At 41.4% G+C, this 17,909-nt stretch overlaps 2 protein-coding genes across 4 annotated transcripts in view; one reads left to right on the forward strand and one right to left on the reverse strand.

Annotated features, from left to right (window-relative positions):
• The window catches only part of Cad86C (Cadherin 86C), a 604,661-nt gene that overhangs the window by 203,580 nt on the left and 383,172 nt on the right, over positions 1–17,909 (forward strand). The window lies entirely within an intron of this gene.
• Positions 14,950–15,590, reverse strand: LOC135711471 (uncharacterized). Its single transcript, XM_065234325.1, has one exon. It carries the CDS (start codon positions 15,519–15,521, stop codon positions 14,982–14,984), a length of 540 nt encoding a protein of 179 aa, XP_065090397.1. The 5' UTR covers positions 15,522–15,590; the 3' UTR covers positions 14,950–14,981.

Consider the following 17,909-nt stretch of genomic DNA (forward strand, 5'->3'; position numbering starts at 1 on the left):
TGTGCGTTGATTGATGGAACTGAAATTGCAACTTATGATGGGGCAGTTCGGGGAAGAGGTTTCTGGGCTTGAGATTGGAATTGGATTCGGGATCAGATAATGGACAGAAGAATGATCATTCTCCTTTATCGAGATTGCACTTTTGAATTCCGTTCGGACTCGAGAAAGCACGTGTTTTGGGAAATGTGGCAATTTAGATTAGGATTTCGATTTTAGATTGCAGCACACTGACATTACATCGATGCTTCTACAGTTTGTAAAATAGCCAATTTCCTACTGTACCATAATAACAACACTGCGCAAGCTTTAACCCGTTCAACTTCTGAATTCCACAACCGTTCCAAGAATCCATAAAGAAGGTGACATTTGCAGTTCGCGCATTTCGCTTCTCGGAACAGATGTACTTCTACCTTTCCGAAGCCACCCCAGCCGCCGTCCTTCTATAGGGGGTCCGTGGGTGAATGTCGTGCACATCTTGCACTCTCCAGAAAGTCATTTGACCACGTTCGGTGCCACATTATCTCCGTTTTCCGTTTGCCGAGAGTCGTGAGCGCTGCAAACCCCCGACGGGACTTTCAGGGTCATTCCCTCCATGGCAGCCAGCCAGCGCACAATCCCGTGGCTCCTTGGTAGTTGTCCCTGTCCCCGGTGCCGTTGCTGGCCGGGAATGGGAAAATTAATTTATGAGATTTCAATTAAACGATGCCCATGCAACGGCAACAATAGCAAACACAACAACAACAACAACCAACGACAAAAGAGGCAAAGTTCTGCAAGTTAATGAAATTGGAACTTGGGCACGACTTTCCGCTCCATCTCGTCCCATTTTGAGCGCAAGGGATTCTGCGGGATCTTCATAATTTAGAAGAAGTCGCTCGGAAGGCGGCGGCAGACCAAGAGAGATTGTTTGAATTTCTCGGATTTTGACATTCGATGGTGTGCCCTCTAGCGGTGGCGGAGAAAAGAATTTATTAGTCCCAGCCCCGGTCGTGATTTACAATTCTTGTGCCTAATGGACTTTTAGATTGATTATTTGACTTCCTTTTTATTCCTTACGGGTGGACCGAGAGACAGCTAATTGTTTTCCAATGTACCCCTCATCGGTGTTGCCCGCGGCTCGAGGGGCACAACAAAGCATTTCTTTAATTGAATCCAAGTCGGCGGGTCGTGTAAATTGAAATTCGCTTCACCCGCTTCACCGACTGACACTCGCAAAAGTCCGCAGTCGTGCGATGCGATGTTGACGGAGGTATGAAACGGCGAAAAATTGGCAGTTCAAAAGTCGAATGACATAACTTACACCTCCCGAGCGTGTCAGTCAGAGCAGAGAAGCTGGCCGTATCATCTGGCTGACAGCTCGAAATGTCAAAAACGACTCATTAGACCTGCGAATTCGGATGCAAATTAGACAGAAATTGATTTTCACTTTTACCATCATCGTTTTATTATGTCAGTCTCGTTGCTTTGAATAGCCGCACTTTTTCGCTGCCCTATGGGATGGGAGCCGTACCCTTTGGTCAGATGCTGCTGCGGTCGGGCGGGAGTAGGATGGATGAACAAAGAATCGCGTCTGTTTTGTGTGTATGTCATTGCATCATCATCATCATCGTTGTGGCCGATTTGAAATGTGATCAACAAATGGGTGGTTTTGGGCTATCATCGGTGGACGATTTATTGCGTACCATGGATCAGATGCGGCCCGAAAATCGGACTCAAGGGGGTGGATTAATGAGGTCTGACTTGTACCTGCGAAGGCATGCCGAGGTCGATTGGATGACGGTTTGGAGGATTGTCTTAGGAGAGCATCGGATTCAGAAATCGGATCTCTAGGCGTGGATAAAATGATTTAGCTTCGATCAACTTTTGCTTCAACCAGTGACACCTGGTAAGTAAAAGTCGATTGTATGCGGAGCCGCTGAAGGTAGCTCAAAATTAAAAAGGGGTTTTACTAATTTTCCTAATTACTGGAGATACTTAAATCAAGTTTAAATTTCAATCAAAGCAGAGTTAACGTTGTATTTAAATTAGTAATATTACAAGTCATCAATCAGTTAAGATTTTAGGCAAATGAGAAACGACAATTTCACGCGTTCCTGTGAGTAGGCCCAAACGAAATGTGGGCGGAAGCGGAACGAAAACGGATAGTTTGACAGTTGTCACAAATGACATCAAGATGCCTAACCGATGTCGATTTGGTTCTGACTAGTTTTCAATCCGACAAGTAGGCTAACTCAGTCTTTTCCGCTGCCGCTGCCGCTGCCGTTCCGCTGTTATTGCGCTTGGGCCTTGACAAGTTTTAAAAGCGTCCGTTTGTCTATAGCAGTACCACATAACAACAGTTGTGGGCTCGGTGTCAGCAAATAGAAAAACAACAGTCCACTGATGTTTAACCAACTTGAGCAAATCTGCTTATAAATTGCTTCCCCAGTGTTGCATCAACCTCACTCGAATGTAATGGCTTCTTTGTACTGTAAGTACTGTAGTACCAATTGCATCGATTTACCATCATTTGATTATCATATCCCGATTCAACTTCAACCCTCAGGTATTCTAGCTTTGGTTACCTTCGTCTGCACGTCGTCCGCCCTGGCGGATACCGACAACAGCAAAAAGTACTGCGGCTATCTGGATTGCAACGGGAAAGTCAAGCTTGGAATGGACGGGGAGAAGTTTGCAGCCAAGGATTTCGCATTTGGTTACTGCTACTGCGTGGAAGTGGATGGCAAGAAGATTGCACGCTATTTGGGCTGCAATTTTGGAGATGGGTTCGTTCTGACAGAGCAGCGCTGTGTCCGGAATGGGAAATCTTAGGTGGGAAATTTTGCCGAATCGCAACTGCCCTGCTAAGCTCCTGTCAAACAAATTATGCTGAGATATCAACAAAAATGACGTTAGGTGATTCTCAGTAAGCAAACGTCATTTGTGTAGTTGGTTGCCATGAGGACAGACGAACAGAACTAGCTGTGTACATACGGAAAATAAAATCATCCATATCAAGCTGTGTATCAGTACCAACATTTCAAGGGGAGAAATTGCTTTTGTAAACAATGGATTTAGTCGTCGATTTCTCGCGAGTGAAAGCTCACTCATGAAAATGAATGACACCAGCATGCAGAGGTATGTTTCCTGTATCAGCTAGCATTTCCGGAGTGATTTGAGATTTTGGCGTAATTGCCTTTGTAAACAAACACGTCAATTACTGATTTCTCTTGATTAAAAGCTCAATCTCACAAACAAACTATACCAAATGATAGAAGAATCATTCCTCTACCTCATAGTGTTATTACTTTTCAAGATTGAGCTTTGTTCGCGAGAAATCGGTGATTGACGTGTTTGTTTACAAATGCAATTACGCCCAAATCTCAAATCACTCCGGGTGTTTTTCATTTGCAAGAAATTGACGTCTAAAGCCATTGTTTACAAAAGCAATTACGCTCCTTTGAAATGTTGGCACTGATATGTGTGTGAGTGTGAGTTAATTTAAGAACACGATTGACGGAATCCTTTTTTCATTCAATTTGTTTTATTGGCGTTGACGGCGACTCTGTACCTCTTTACTCCTATGAGAAAATCCATATGCAAACGTCAGACTGTGCGTGAAACATGGCGGACTTTGTACTATCCTTTCACTCCACCGAAAATTCCCATAAAACTGTCTAAATTTGTTGGAAGGGTAAATTTTTCGACGGTGCCGTCAACGCCAATCACTTCTCATTTTTTCGGGTCCACATCAGACAATGTACGAAATTCAAAATGAAGAGCACCGATTGTAATTTTCAGCGTGAACTGGAAGGCTTCCGTCAATCTTTTCCCTAAAATAAAGCTACAATTTTGAGTTAAAAACTGCCACCTTTGAGTACAAACTGGCGTTTTTTTTCATTGCTTCATTTGAATCTGGAACGGGATCGAGGGGAGCGACACATCTAAATCTTTAATTTTAGATTGTCGAAACATATGATGCCAGCGAATCAATTTACTAAAAATCTTTTTTCATCTTTCACATCTAAATCCATCTATTCGCATCGCTGTCCACCTTTTGGCAGGAAGTCTTCAAAATCATTATCAATCATATTCCTATCTATAAAGGCCCAAGCGCAATGACAGAGGAAGCGGAACGGCAACGGCAGCGGAAAAGCCCGATCTGAATAAGCCAACTTGTCCGATTGAAAACATGTTGGAACCAAATCGACTTCGGTTAGGCATCTTGATGTCATTTGTGACAACTGTCAAACTTTCCATTTTCGTTCCGCTTTCGTTCACGAGACAGTTGCGATCAGCTGACATTTTTGTTTACCAAGAACTTTTGAACGATCACAGTAGGACTGGCAGTTTATTCGCATTTGAATTTCTGCTTTGTTTATGTTTACATTCAGCACCATTAACACCAGATCACTCACATACTCTACACGGTAAGAAAAAAGTACCCAACGGCCAGTTCACTTATTCCTATTTTTGATTAGTTTGTCTCCTTTTCTCCTACTAATGTCGTCAAAAACGGAGGAGAAAAACCACCCAACAGGGGTAGTAATACTTTCCCACACTTGGGAACCCAACGTTGAATGTAATCATATTTACCTACTGTTGGGTACAACTAACTTACTTTTGGTTAAAAAGCCAGTGGAAAATGCCATACGAACTGCACACAAGTAAATGAAAATTACTTTGACCCGCTTTACCTACTTTTGGGTTCCTGCACTATAGTGCCGAGATGAGTGAAAAGAACTTAATTTTGGGTACTTTTTTCTAACCGTGTAGATTTATAGCTGTCAGTTCCACTGAGAAACGTCTCTTGGATCACCTTATAAAGCGTGCATCTCACAAAAGTAAAGCAAAAAAAAATCCTGCATCTTAGATAGAGTCACCCCCTCGGACAGGACTTGACCATTCTTTGTTTGACACAACGGAAATATCACCGTTGTTTTGACAAAACTCATGTAATCATGACAGATCCTGACGCAGTAGGCCTCTTTGGATCATTCTTGTTGTTTTCAAAAATCGAAATGTCATCAAATGTAAATATTTACACATCGTCCATTGAAGAAATAGGTAGCGATTTTGAGGCAATTTGCTGTCAAATCCGTGCCAGTTGCTAATTCAAGCTGAACAATGCATTAGGTCCTAAGTAAAATTGATTGATTCTCTCCATAGACTTTCTTTTCCGTTAATTAATTGGCTACTGACCCGTTTCTTGTCGTGGTTGTCGTATATTATGCTAGATAATAGCTTGTTTCATAGATTTGTGTTCTGAAATTGGCAGTGGGAATTCAAAGAGAAAGTCTAAGAAAAGAATCTGTCAATGCTACTTAGGACCTAATGCAATGTTCAGCTTGAAACGGTAGATTGGACAGTAGAAATCGTGGAATACAAAGGACAGAGGGATAACAGCAATCTGACTGGCAATGTTAACGTCAATGGCGTTGTTAATTGTTTATATTTGCGAATTGAAAGTTGAAAAATTGAGAGCACTTCGTGTTTTAATGGATATGGTTGTTTGTATTATAGTTGTTTTTATTGTGTTGAACAACAATGATTTACAATGTGCTAAACTGCGGTAGAAACTCCGAATCATAACTCATGAACAGGTGACTCAAACCGCTTGCCCTCGCTCACACATTTTTCCATAGAAATTGTACGCTCAGTCATTCAAAACAAGGATTGGGTACCATCACGGAAGAATAAACGTGCTGACTGAGCTACTGACTGAGTGCTCGGTTGTCAGAGACTCGTTTACATCTCAATCATTCAGACTCTCACAAGGCAGCGAATGATGAGGCAGATGGCAGTTCATATTCATATGAAAATGACTCATTGAACCTGACTGTTTTGCGCACTGATCCTGGCATCATTGGTCAACTCCGTCAGACACAACGCATAAATTTTCGAAGGGCGTTCATCAAAAACATTAAGAAGAATGAGAAGCTCGATTGTCAAGTCCCGTCCCGGATCTGAATATGTCACTCAGGGATGATAGAATCTTTAACGAGATCTAAGAAATATCATCACTGCTATTTTAAAAAATTTCGCGGGTGGGGGAAGGCTATCAATATTTCGGATTTATAAAACTGAGCCTTTACAGAAGCTCAGGGAACTTCTCAGCGCAATTCGGGGAAATTCAGGCAAGTCAGTGAACATTGTAGTACTTTAAAGAACTTTATAGATCTCAGAAATGAACTATCGACTCCGTAAAGCGAACGCGATTGAGCCTTCCAGATAAATGAACTAGTTAAAAAATAGATCTTCAGAAAACTACATAGAACTTAAAAAACCTTCAGGAATCACAATTCATTAACAAGCATATAAGATGTTCTTGGTTCGCCAGAATCACCATGGAGTTCTGATCAATTAATTTACTAGATTACCCACATCAAATACGCTGGCCCCAGCCCCTGAACATGTTCAAACAGGCTTATGGGCTCGCTATGCATCAATCACAATTCATTTAAAACCACATACGACATTCTAGGTTCACCCAAATCACCCTGGAGTTCAGATCAGTTAATCTACTAGATCAACCACTGTCTCCAATCACTGTTCCCAGCTTCGAAACACGTCCAAGCAGGATTTTGAGCACGTTATGCATCAAACACAATTGATTTACAAGCATATAAGATATTCTAGGGTCACCTGAATCATCCTGAAGTTCAGATCAATTGATCTACTAGATCAACCACATCTGAGGCACTGTCCCAAGAACTTTAACATGTCAAAACAGGCTTATGCGATTGCGATGCATCAATCACAATTCATTTACAACCACATAAGAAGTTTTAGGTTCACCCGAATCACCCTGGAGTTCAGACCAGTGAATCTACTAAATTAACCACTCGACTACTGTCTCAGAACACTGTCTCCAGCACCGAAACATTCCCAAGCAGGTTTATGAGCTCGCTTTGCATTAATCACAATTCATGTAAAAGCATATAAGATGTTCTAGGTTCGCCCAAATCATCCTGAAGTTCAGATCAATTGATCTGAGATTATGTCTTGCCTAGATCAACCACATCTGAGACACTGTCTCAAGAACCTTAACATGTCCAAACAGGCTTATGGGCTTGCGATGCATCAATCACAGCTCATTTACAACCACATAAGAAGTTCTAGGTTCCCCCGAATCACCCTGGAGTTCAGATCAGTTGATATACTAGATCAAACACGGTCTATGATTACTGTTCTCAGCACCGAAACATGTCCAAGCAGGCTTATGGCCTCGTTATGCATCAATCACAATTTATTTACAAGCATATAAGATGTTCTAGGTTCGCCTGAATCACCCTAGAGTTCAGAACAATTGATCTACTAGATTAACCACATTTGAGACACTGTCTCCAGCACTTGACCATGTCCAAACAGGCTTTCGAGCTCGCTATGCATCGATCACAATTAATTAACAACCACATAATATGATCTAGGTTCGCCCGAATCACTCTGGAGTTCAAATCAGCTAATCTACTAGGTCAACCACTCCACCACTTCAATGGCCACGCTCACAATGCCTTGAGTTAGCGTCACAATTTACTAGGTTCTATTTAGGACGCTATGAAATCCTTTGATGTTTCATTGGAATTCATTATAAAGCTCAAGCCCAACTTCTTTAGAATTTACTTTCAAACTAACTAACACTAGTCCTTAGATTCACCTTAAATCTGCTGGTCCTCAGAATCTTGGAAGCAGTCTTTAGATTCCCTTGAAGAGCTCATCACAGTCACCTTTGAAGTCATCAGAACAAATATGGAGTTCCAGTGAGAACTCCCAAGATTTGTTTTTGTGTTGAATTTCTATCCATAGAATTCTCTTTACATTTGCCATAACATTCGTTAGAAATTGGCACTGTAGTACCAACCGGTGGAAACTAACGATTTTAAATTGGCTCACTACTTGACTAGCCGATTGGTCCCAAGCAAATCGATTAACGTACTCCATTCTAGTCGAAATTCTAGTACTACACTATGTTTGTTTCGATTCGCTATGAAGGTTTGATAGATAAAATGAGGGGTTCGTGGATTTTCCTATGTTTCGAGGGGTGCATCGATTAGCCAAAAAGTTGAGCACGTTTCTTCGGGACCTTCTAGTCTTAGAGTTACCTCTATGGTAGTACCACAGTCTTAAGGTGAAAGTTAATGCTTTTCCGTTGATACTGACTCCAAACCCGTTTGAACCACACCAAAATTCAAAATGCACCAAAATCAACAAGCATTGCAAATTTGCAAAATGGGAAGTATTGAAATTTTGACCATATTTATAAATACAATATTGTTGTATAATTATAATAATTCTACTACTGAAATGACAACTCCAATTCCAAGAATCAAAGTTCAGGGAAGGTCTGCCGAAGGACAGGGAAGTCCTACTGAAGCTCAGGGATGTCCTGCCGAAGTTCAGGGAAGTTCTTCCGAAGTTCAGGGAAGTCCTTCTGAAGTTCAGGGAAGAATCTTTAAAAATACTATAGCATGGTTGATAATAGATTTCTGTATGAGTGACTATTCTTCCAAGTACGTACAATATGTTTTTGATCGGGCTTGTGCTTGGTAGAGAACTTTTTCAAATTCTTTCAGTTTCTCACCTATTAAGTTCTACTGCTCTGTCCGAACTAAATAGATGAGAAACTGAACGAATTTGAAAAAGTTCTCTACCAAGCACAAGCCCGATCAGAAGCGTATTGTATGTGCTTGGAACCATGCTTGTGATCAGTGATAGATGGCGAGATTATGTCTGCCTTCTAGAGCCAGGGTGAGTCAGCGTACGAGCTGATACATAGTTTTACACTGAGATTGTATTTCTAGAATTGAAATGCATACAAGACAAACTTATAGACCTACCAATAATGACACAGGTGCACGTGCTATGATCACTAGGGTGGTTCAAAATATAGGTTTTTCTCCAACAAGCACAACCGATTTCAAATCAGGTCCTAATTATTATCCCAACATATGAGCTCATTTGGAAGCAAACTCCCTCTGCGCTGGCCCTATAAAGTTTATATGGGAATAACTATGGGAAAACTTGACATTTTGTTCTCATCATTCTAGTCCTTTGCTGTAATGATATACGGAAAATGTTGCCATCTATACTAATGTGAAATTTTCCTAGCTACAACATTGCTCAAAACCACTTTTTGATTGAACGTCAGGATGATTAGTTATTGATTAATAAGAAATCTGAAGTTCTTGTCACATTCTCCATCAGCTGCTCAGCAGGCACGATTGGTGTACTTGACGCGAAGAATAAGGCCAGGCTTGCTGAAACTCCTCAAACTCACTGGAGGTTCTAAAACACTCTTGTCCTGCGAGTTTAGCCAGCCCTCACCTCGAGTGAGTGGCGGCAGGAATATGGAAGAAGTAAACAAAAACTCCTCTAGAGAGAGGGAGAGTGAACTTCAGCGAGAGGATGATTTGACGTAAGGTGCGCTTCTCGAGACTCCGGATGACTTATTTGTTCGACGCAAAAAGCTCAGCGTTCACCCAGAGTGAGAGTAGAGCGTGTGACAGAAAACATGAACATGAATGGCAGCAAACCTCACTCTCATTTTATACTCCTTCGCTCACAAGCTCTGAAGCTCACCCAAGTAACAATTTGGGTTTTATGAGGGTGCTGTAGACCATGATTTGGACTTGTAGACTGCTATAAAACCAAGATAAAACTTGCAATGTTGCTTGGGCAGTGGAATGATTTGGCAGTAGGCATTCTATTCCTCAGAAAAATGCTACGCTCGGCTCATTTCGAACTCGCGAGCGAATCTCCATCAAGCCTGAATAAGGCAAACAATTCAGGGTACTATGTCATAAGTGCCCTGAAAGTAGTCTGTTAATCATATCATATAGTTAGTTATTGGCTTCGAAATCAATTGAGAAAATCAGTGTTGGCAAAATCAGTAATCAATTGATATTTTTCCGCTCTCATGCGCTCGCAATATCACGCGTGATATTGGAACAAAATATCATGCTTGATATTGATTTTACAAGCTCCTTTGATATTGCGAGACTATTCACAACATCAAACATCAAACGTGCAAACATCAAGCTGAGAGTTCACTCGACACAAAAATGATTCTATTGCACATTGTTTTCTTAGAAATAGAAAGCAAAGTTTGCTATCTCTTTTTACTCTTCACCGATGGTAGACGCGAAGAGACTGCTGCAAGCCGTTATGGAAGTTTCGGTTGCATTCGAGTGTAAAGTAAAAATCATTAAACTCAATCTCACCACATTTTGGTGAGATTTGCAGTTGGTGATTTTTGTTAGCTTGATATTCCGAGCTGCAAAATCACAGCTTGCAAAATCAACAGCAGTAGTTTGCTTGTTGATTTTTGTGATCTTGGGCGTTGGTGAGATTTGATTTTTGATATTTTCCCAACACTGGAGAAAACTATTTACCATGAAGTTTGATCAAAAAATAGTCTTGACCAAAGTTGTAGCAGATAAACCTTCCAATAAGAGCAGATAGCAAACTTTTCCGTAGATCACTACAGTGAATGACTAGAACTTTGAGAACTAAAAGTTTACTTTTCCCATAATCGTCATATAAACTTTAAAGTGCCATTGCAGTATGATTTCGCATCCAAATGATCTCAAATTTTGAGAGAATGATCAGAATCTGTTTTAGAATCGATTGTGCTTGGTCGATATTTTGAACCACCCTATTTACCACCCTTATCTGCTAACTACTCGAACAGACTGCAATTCTTAATATTCACAAGTTGGTTGGACACAATGAAGTGCATTAGCTGTGAGTGGATATAAAATAATGTTGATGTTTTGCATTCTTTTGACATTAAATCGTAGATTTAATCATGTTGGCAGCCATTTTCGCGACGATTAGCACCTGCTCACAGACAATCGTGGAAACCCTCATCCTAGGACAACAATTCGCATCGATTTCATCACTTCAACACATCAGTTCTCCTGGAAGAAAGCCAGTCTTTAGGCAGAAAACTCCTAAACTATTGAGAAAAAAGATCAGAAAACGAATTCCGACCCCGGTGAGAAAAACAAAAAAAAAAGATAAAAATAGATTCTACTCATTAATGGGGTAGGATCCACTCGCTGTTAAATAAATTCACTTTTCATGACACGGTACGCAGTTTTTAATATATCGGTATTACACTAGTACCACAGTCGACATGGCGCTTTCAGAAAGAAGTGCATGAGAAAGATAAGAAACCTTCGTTCGGAGTTTTGACATTTCAGCGGTAGATGGCAAGAATGCGGTTAAGCTGAGAGCTACTAGTCTTTTACCGAAGAAAACATGCCGAGAAGACTGGACAGACACAATGTTGCCATCTGCCGCTAAAAGGTTAAGGATCCTCAATAAAGAGGCTTAAGGCCCAAGCACAATGACAGCGGAAGTGGAACGGCAGCGGCAGTGGAAATGCCCGATCTGAGTAAGCGTAAAACTAGTTAGAACCAAATCGACTTCGGTTAGACATCTTGATGTCATTTGTGACAACTGTCAAACTTTCCGCTTCTGTTCCGCTTTCGTCCATAGAGTGGGCGCATCACCGTATAAAGTTGTTTATTATTTTCCTCAGACTAATCTAAAATATGTATGAAATAAGATCTATCAAAATGAGTTTGACAGCGATTTGTTATGTATTTTCCTTAGATTTTCACTAACACGCTCTCACTTATCGCACCAATACAAACGGACGTGAAAATCTCAATATTGCGCTTGGGCCTTTACGCATTTTCTCATAGTGCAATCCTCTTTGCACAATCCAGCGTAACTGTTGGAATTGTAATTAATGTTCATACGATGTCTTCGATTTTATCGAACACATCATATCAAGAAGACTGGTAACTTTGCCAGAATCCAAGCGACACAAACAGAAGCGCTGCGCTTGAGCGAAGGTGGAAGCATAGAATAATGAGAAAATACCGAGGGGGGCGACACATCTAAATCTCAAGTCTAGATGCTCAACAAATCTCACAGTAGCGAATCAATCTTCGAAAAATCTTCTTTCATTTCTCGCATCTACTTGCACCGCGCATCATCTTTTTGCAGGAAATCTTCAGAATCGTGATCAATCTTCTTTCTATCTATTCAGCGTGCGCGCAGCTAGCCACAGCTATACACAATCTTTTCTGCATCGTAGATAGAGTCGTCCCCCTCGGAAAATACACAAACCTTTCTTCCGAGGAAGGAATCTTTGATAAGATGAACTAGCCTATCGAATTTGCCTGTCTCATAGTGGTCGTAAGAGGAAATGAGACAGTTGTAAGTCTTCTTGACGTTTTCGCTTTTACGCTGTAACGCACGACTCGCATCCTGCGAGATCTCGACCACTGAATACGCTTCCTGTCTCTAAAACGAGTGGCTTAAGCGCCACCTCCGAAGAGGACCACTCGTCAAGGTTTGATTTGCCCGGCAAGAAACCCAACCTCAGGGCGGGTTTTTGAATGGAAGAGACCAAAATTTAGTTTGAGAGCGATTCAGTAGACTGAAATCCCATGAGGGGGATTTCAGTCTGCTGAGATCCTCACAAACAGAGGCCGCTTCAAACGGTCCTAAGCGAAAGTTGATGCTAACCACAGAGAACAGACGTCCAACTTCCACCAGAAACTTGTGTAAATATAAGTGGGAACGACGCCGTTACGTGGCGCTAGCATCTCCTGATTTCCTCTATAAAGCTTCCACTTTCAATCAATTTGGCGATAAATTTTCGATTGAAACTTACCACTCTGTGCAACCGACATTTATGGCGGTAAGCTCCAACTCGGATTAACTTTTAAGACCGTCCCTGTTTGTATGATCTGAAAAATGTTTGCTCAGAATTATGTTGATTAACTCTGATGTCGACATCAAACCAGCCGGACATTCTTGATCGGGATTTAATCCGAGGATAATACCGGTTGGAGCTTACCACCATTAGAGTCTAGTGTAAGTTTTGCAACGTCAGTGCCATAATGTTGTCAAAGAGGATTTTTAAGTGGGGAAGTCGGCGTTGGTGGCGCTTAAGTCGAATAGGAATCTTTACACAAGTTTTTACAGAAATTTAGTTCGAGCCTCAACGTCTGTTCTCTGTGGCTAACCGTCGTTCTAACGAAACACAATAACCCCACTCACATTTATCATCACTTGAGGAACTTTCCCTTTCATATTTCCTCCACCGATCCTGACACGTGAGTGCGGTGACTGTTTTCCCAGGCAGCCCAACCTGAAGTAAATTCAGCTACTACAAAAAAATACTAAAAAAAATAACGCAAAATAGAACGACACCAAAATGTGAAGAATCTAGCCAACCAAAATTAACATTACGGGGAAAGCTTTGACTTTAGGAAATTTTTGAATTGAATTGAATTAAATGATTTAATCGTGTTCCTAACCTAGGTTTATGCGTGGTACTTGTTCCTTTTCCGTTTGTTTGTATGTTTGTTTGCTAGCTCTCGCTAATCGTGTGTGCGGTTTCTTGACCTAGTTCTAGCGATTGCTAGCCTAACTTGTTAATGTTCTTCGAGCTCGTGTGTTTGTGTGTGTGGAGATTCGCATGCGTTTCATTTACTCACAGTACCATCATTGTCGTCGCTGCTTCATCCACATCGGCACAGAAGCATCCCTTTGTCGGAGTGAGGTCGGCAAAGTAGCACCCTATTCAACGGTGGTGGTGTTGCACATTGCACCCCGGACTGGTATGGTGCGGAAATTTCCAATCGAACCATCGAGTTGGTACTGAACTACCGCCGATCGCCGGTGGCGCAGATTTCAACGCGGGGATCGTCGAAGATGAACATTGCACGTGGGTTCAAGTGATTGACATTGGTGGATTTGGCCAACGCTCTGCCAGTGATCAGTTAAACGGTGTCTCCCCTGAACCGAGAACCTTGACGTTGAAGAGTGGGGTCTAGAGAGTGCGATTCAATTCCTTGGTTGCGGTGTGCCGAGCAAAGCCATCTATCGCTAGAAGCGATGCGGTGCAAACTCCAATCTGCACCAAACGATCCTGCACAAAAAGCCGTCGACACTTTTCAGTCACATCTCCACACAAAAGACGTTATTCACCTTACCTTTCTACGAACCTTACACACACAATAAGTTTGACCGCACGTTACTTTTTAACCTAAAGTTTAAACTCTACAGGCTAACGGAAAGGAACGAGAAATGTAATATTGAATGCAGTCTTATAGACTCCTCACATTTTTAACTTCACATACCACGAAAAACACACCGCGACACTAAGTACACTTAAGGACTAACTACTTGCTATCCCGCCTCTTCCACGGTTCTTTTCTCTTTGAAACCATTCAATGCTACATCTCTTTTCTTATCATGCAATTTCAATATACTATCTTGGTCAAATCTATTTTCGATTACTCTTTTATAAGAGCGAACGGTTCGGATTCGAACTCCGGACTTTAACGAACAGGTAGCGTATTCGGGTCAAATGGAATGAATTAGCTGAACGTATTGGGAACTCGTTGGTTTTTGTATGACAAGTGTAATAGTACGTTCAGAGTACAGAGTTACAACATGTTAAAACGGTTGTCAAATAATTGCAACACAGAAACCACCATCAAGATAGCGCTATAACATGTTATACTTCTGTAGTCTGAACAAGACATAACTCTACATATGTGGATGAACGTTCCTTGGCGGTGAATACATTTATGAATTTAATTGTAAAAAAAAACGAAAGTTCATGCAATATAATTAAATGCGGAAAATTGTATGATTAGGAATTCTGTACAAATAAATAACTAAATAAATAAATGGAAAAGCATACTTGTTACAACGCAACTGTGATGCGATTGGAAAAGAAATCTCCTAACTTAACTACTATCATGCTGGTAACCATATAAATGGAAAGGCCACTATAGAACAATAATTCTCACCCAATTCTGAACTGCACGTCAACTACGGCTGAAAAAAATAATAAATTACAAAGAAAGAAGATTCTATCCATCATGGGGATAGAATCCACTCGCTCTTTATTAAACTCACCAACATAATAAACCACACCCCAAAACTACATCAAAATTCACTCCCACAAATCAAACCGAACAACTATTCGTCCACACTGCATCGTGCATGCACGTCTGCCGTTGGAAGCTGAAACTGGTCCCACTGGCACAGGGCATCCGAACTGGCCGGAAAACGAGTTGCACCTCCGTTGGCCTGCACTGGCAGAACAGCTTCCGGTCCTCCGGATGGCACCATAGTCGCGAAATTTCCTCATACGTCGTACATGGATTGCTACAGGAGGCGATTTCCAGTTCTTCCTTCATCACCGGAGTGTTGTCCTTCTCCGAGCACTCGTCCCGGTCCCACTGGTCCTCGTGGACGCACGTTTGCCGACGGAAGCTGAAGAGAGTTCCGTTGCGCGAGCAGGGCATCACTTGCTCTACCCACTTTCCGCTGGCATCGGTTCGGCACTGGCAGAAGTAGGTCGGATCCGAGTGGCACCACAGGGTGTTGATGTCCTGGTAGGTCTTGCAGGACGATGCGATGCAGCTGCTGGCCAATTGTGCTGCTACCAGCTGCAGGGTGACGACGGTAGCCACCGCCAGAAACGTGAGGACTTTGGTGACCATGGTTGTTGGTCGGTTGAAATCTTTCGAAATACTGATGTGGAAATTTTAATATTCCGGCAGCTTTAAGCAGGCTGTGGAGGCTGTGATAATTTGTTGAGCAAACATGCAGTTTTTATGGAATCTTGCTTCATGAATGCGAGATAGTGCCGAAATTTGAGGATGAGATAAGTGTGGGGTGCTGTAAAAGTTATTAGCCTTCTACGGGTGATTAAATATTTTGCAGCGGGACTTATCTACGTTGGATTTCTTTTCTGCGACTGTGGCAATGTGGTGTCATCAAATGCGCAGATTCAGAACTTGAAATATCGGCTGTTTACAGTAGTTTGAGTCATGCTTGAACTCTGTGGTTGGTTCTGGAAAATAATGATTTTCGGGGATTCATGGCGCCCATTTTGCACCAAAGTAGGCTAAAAGTAATTTCTCAGATCTTAATTCGCTCCACCCACCAAAAATTCAAAATTTCGAATTAAACAAAGTGCTGAATTTTACAAAAGATCAGCATATTGACATCATAGAGTGGTCATTGAACTTTGAAAGAATTTAATTTTTTTTTTGTCTAGAATGAGTGAAATATTTTTTGAGGGTTTATTTTTGGCGCGAGTCTTTTTTGGGCGCGAAATTCTTAATATTTAAAATGGACAAATTTGCTTGTGTAAACAATGGCAGTGTTGTTACGACAACACAGATTTCATGATTTTGGCGATTTTCACAATTTTCGTGACTTTCGCGGATTTTTGCTTATCAGATTCGTTCTGGCGTGTATTTGGGGAGTTTTTAATTTAAGTTCGTTATCAGCATAAAAAATGCACGTTTGTGGTAGCCTTATTTGCTGTTTTGTTTTGATTCTGTGTTCCGTTTCGCAATGTTTCATTTCGCTTTCCTCCATTCCATATGACGTTTGAGTAATTTTTAGTTTGCTTCTTCTTCTTCCTCGCATTTCAAGCTTATTGCTTATTGCATATTAACTTTTGCGTGCTCTCAACTTAGTGTTCTAGATGCACTTCCATAGTTATTAATTGAGAGCATTCGATACCTGTACCAAGTACAATCATACTCTATGCCCAGGGAAGTCGAAAAAATTCCTAGACCGGACTGGGAACCCAGCCACCTCCAGCATGGTCTTAATTTGTAGCTGTGTCTTTACTGACTGAGCTAATGGAGGACCCAATTTTTAGTTTGCGTGGCATGCAAATTAGCAGGGTTCAATAAATAAATGCAGGGAAGGGGAGGGACCACCAGGACACCCAATTGAAGCAATTTGGATGGGGAGAGTGAAAATGTCAACTCCCTGTTACTAACATTTCGATGATAAAGGGCAGGCTCTTCTTCACATTCATTGGGGCATTTTCCTGTTGAATGGCTCGTTTTCTGACCAGTCAAAGTTGTTGGAAGGAGATTCTTAACTTTCCCAAAACTATGAATAGGCGAATTGCCTATCAATCCATCCATTCGTTTTTGGTCCTTCATACAGCGATTTTTTTTATGTCAATCAGAGGTTATTACGCTAGATCAAGTTCAATAGTGAGGAGAGCCCACAGTTATCGGACTAGTTTCCGTGCTACAATGAGTGTAGACCACTATAATCATCATCATCATCATCATGCTTACAGCTTCGACAAAATGACGTTTACAGAACCAGATACGTCCTTTAGAAAGTTCATCGTTGAATTAGACCCGAATCCGTCATGGGATTAGAGTCTGTTTTTGGATTTGGCATGAGCATGAGTATGATTGACCGTCCACGGTTGCATTTCGATATTGCTGGATCACCTGCAATTACACATGTAATTAACAGATAAGCAAGGGATAAGCAATGTGTAAAAACTGGTCATCTCAAACTTTATAATAGGTAACTCCAGAGCCGACCGAGTCTTGATGCAGGACAATTCTCGCGCAACACGAGAAAAGGGCCCATCATTGTTGATCGATTCTCTTTCGCGAATAATCCGACTGCAAATGAATTTCCCATTTAGTATGTTCTTTAAGGCGTAAGCTAACATCATCTTCTGACGAACTGTGCTGCGAGCTTAGAGAGAAACTCGTTTATTATGCCGTGGTAAACCAAAGAGAAAGTCGATTAAGAGAATCGATCAACGAGGATAGGCCCTTTTCAAATGCTACGCGAGAATTATGGAATGGTTAGGAATTTGTTTACTTGCTACTCGCTATGTTAGAAGTCGAGAAATCCTTAGCACTTTCACGAGAAATCACTGGAATGTTGGATAAAAGTCAGAGATCGAAATTATCGCTGATGTGAGAAGAGAAACGGCACTGTTCACCCGTACAGTGAATGAAAAGATAAAATAAATAGCAAGAGAACTTTATTCAAGCCATAATTTCATTTCACTCGGTAGTGACAGCCGATAATTTCGTTTCTTTTTCGGCATT

Source organism: Ochlerotatus camptorhynchus, unplaced genomic scaffold, assembly GCF_037179485.1.
Source record: "Ochlerotatus camptorhynchus isolate MF236.1 unplaced genomic scaffold, CSIRO-AGI_Acam_v1.1 ptg000433l, whole genome shotgun sequence".
Lineage (NCBI taxonomy): Eukaryota > Metazoa > Arthropoda > Insecta > Diptera > Culicidae > Ochlerotatus > Ochlerotatus camptorhynchus.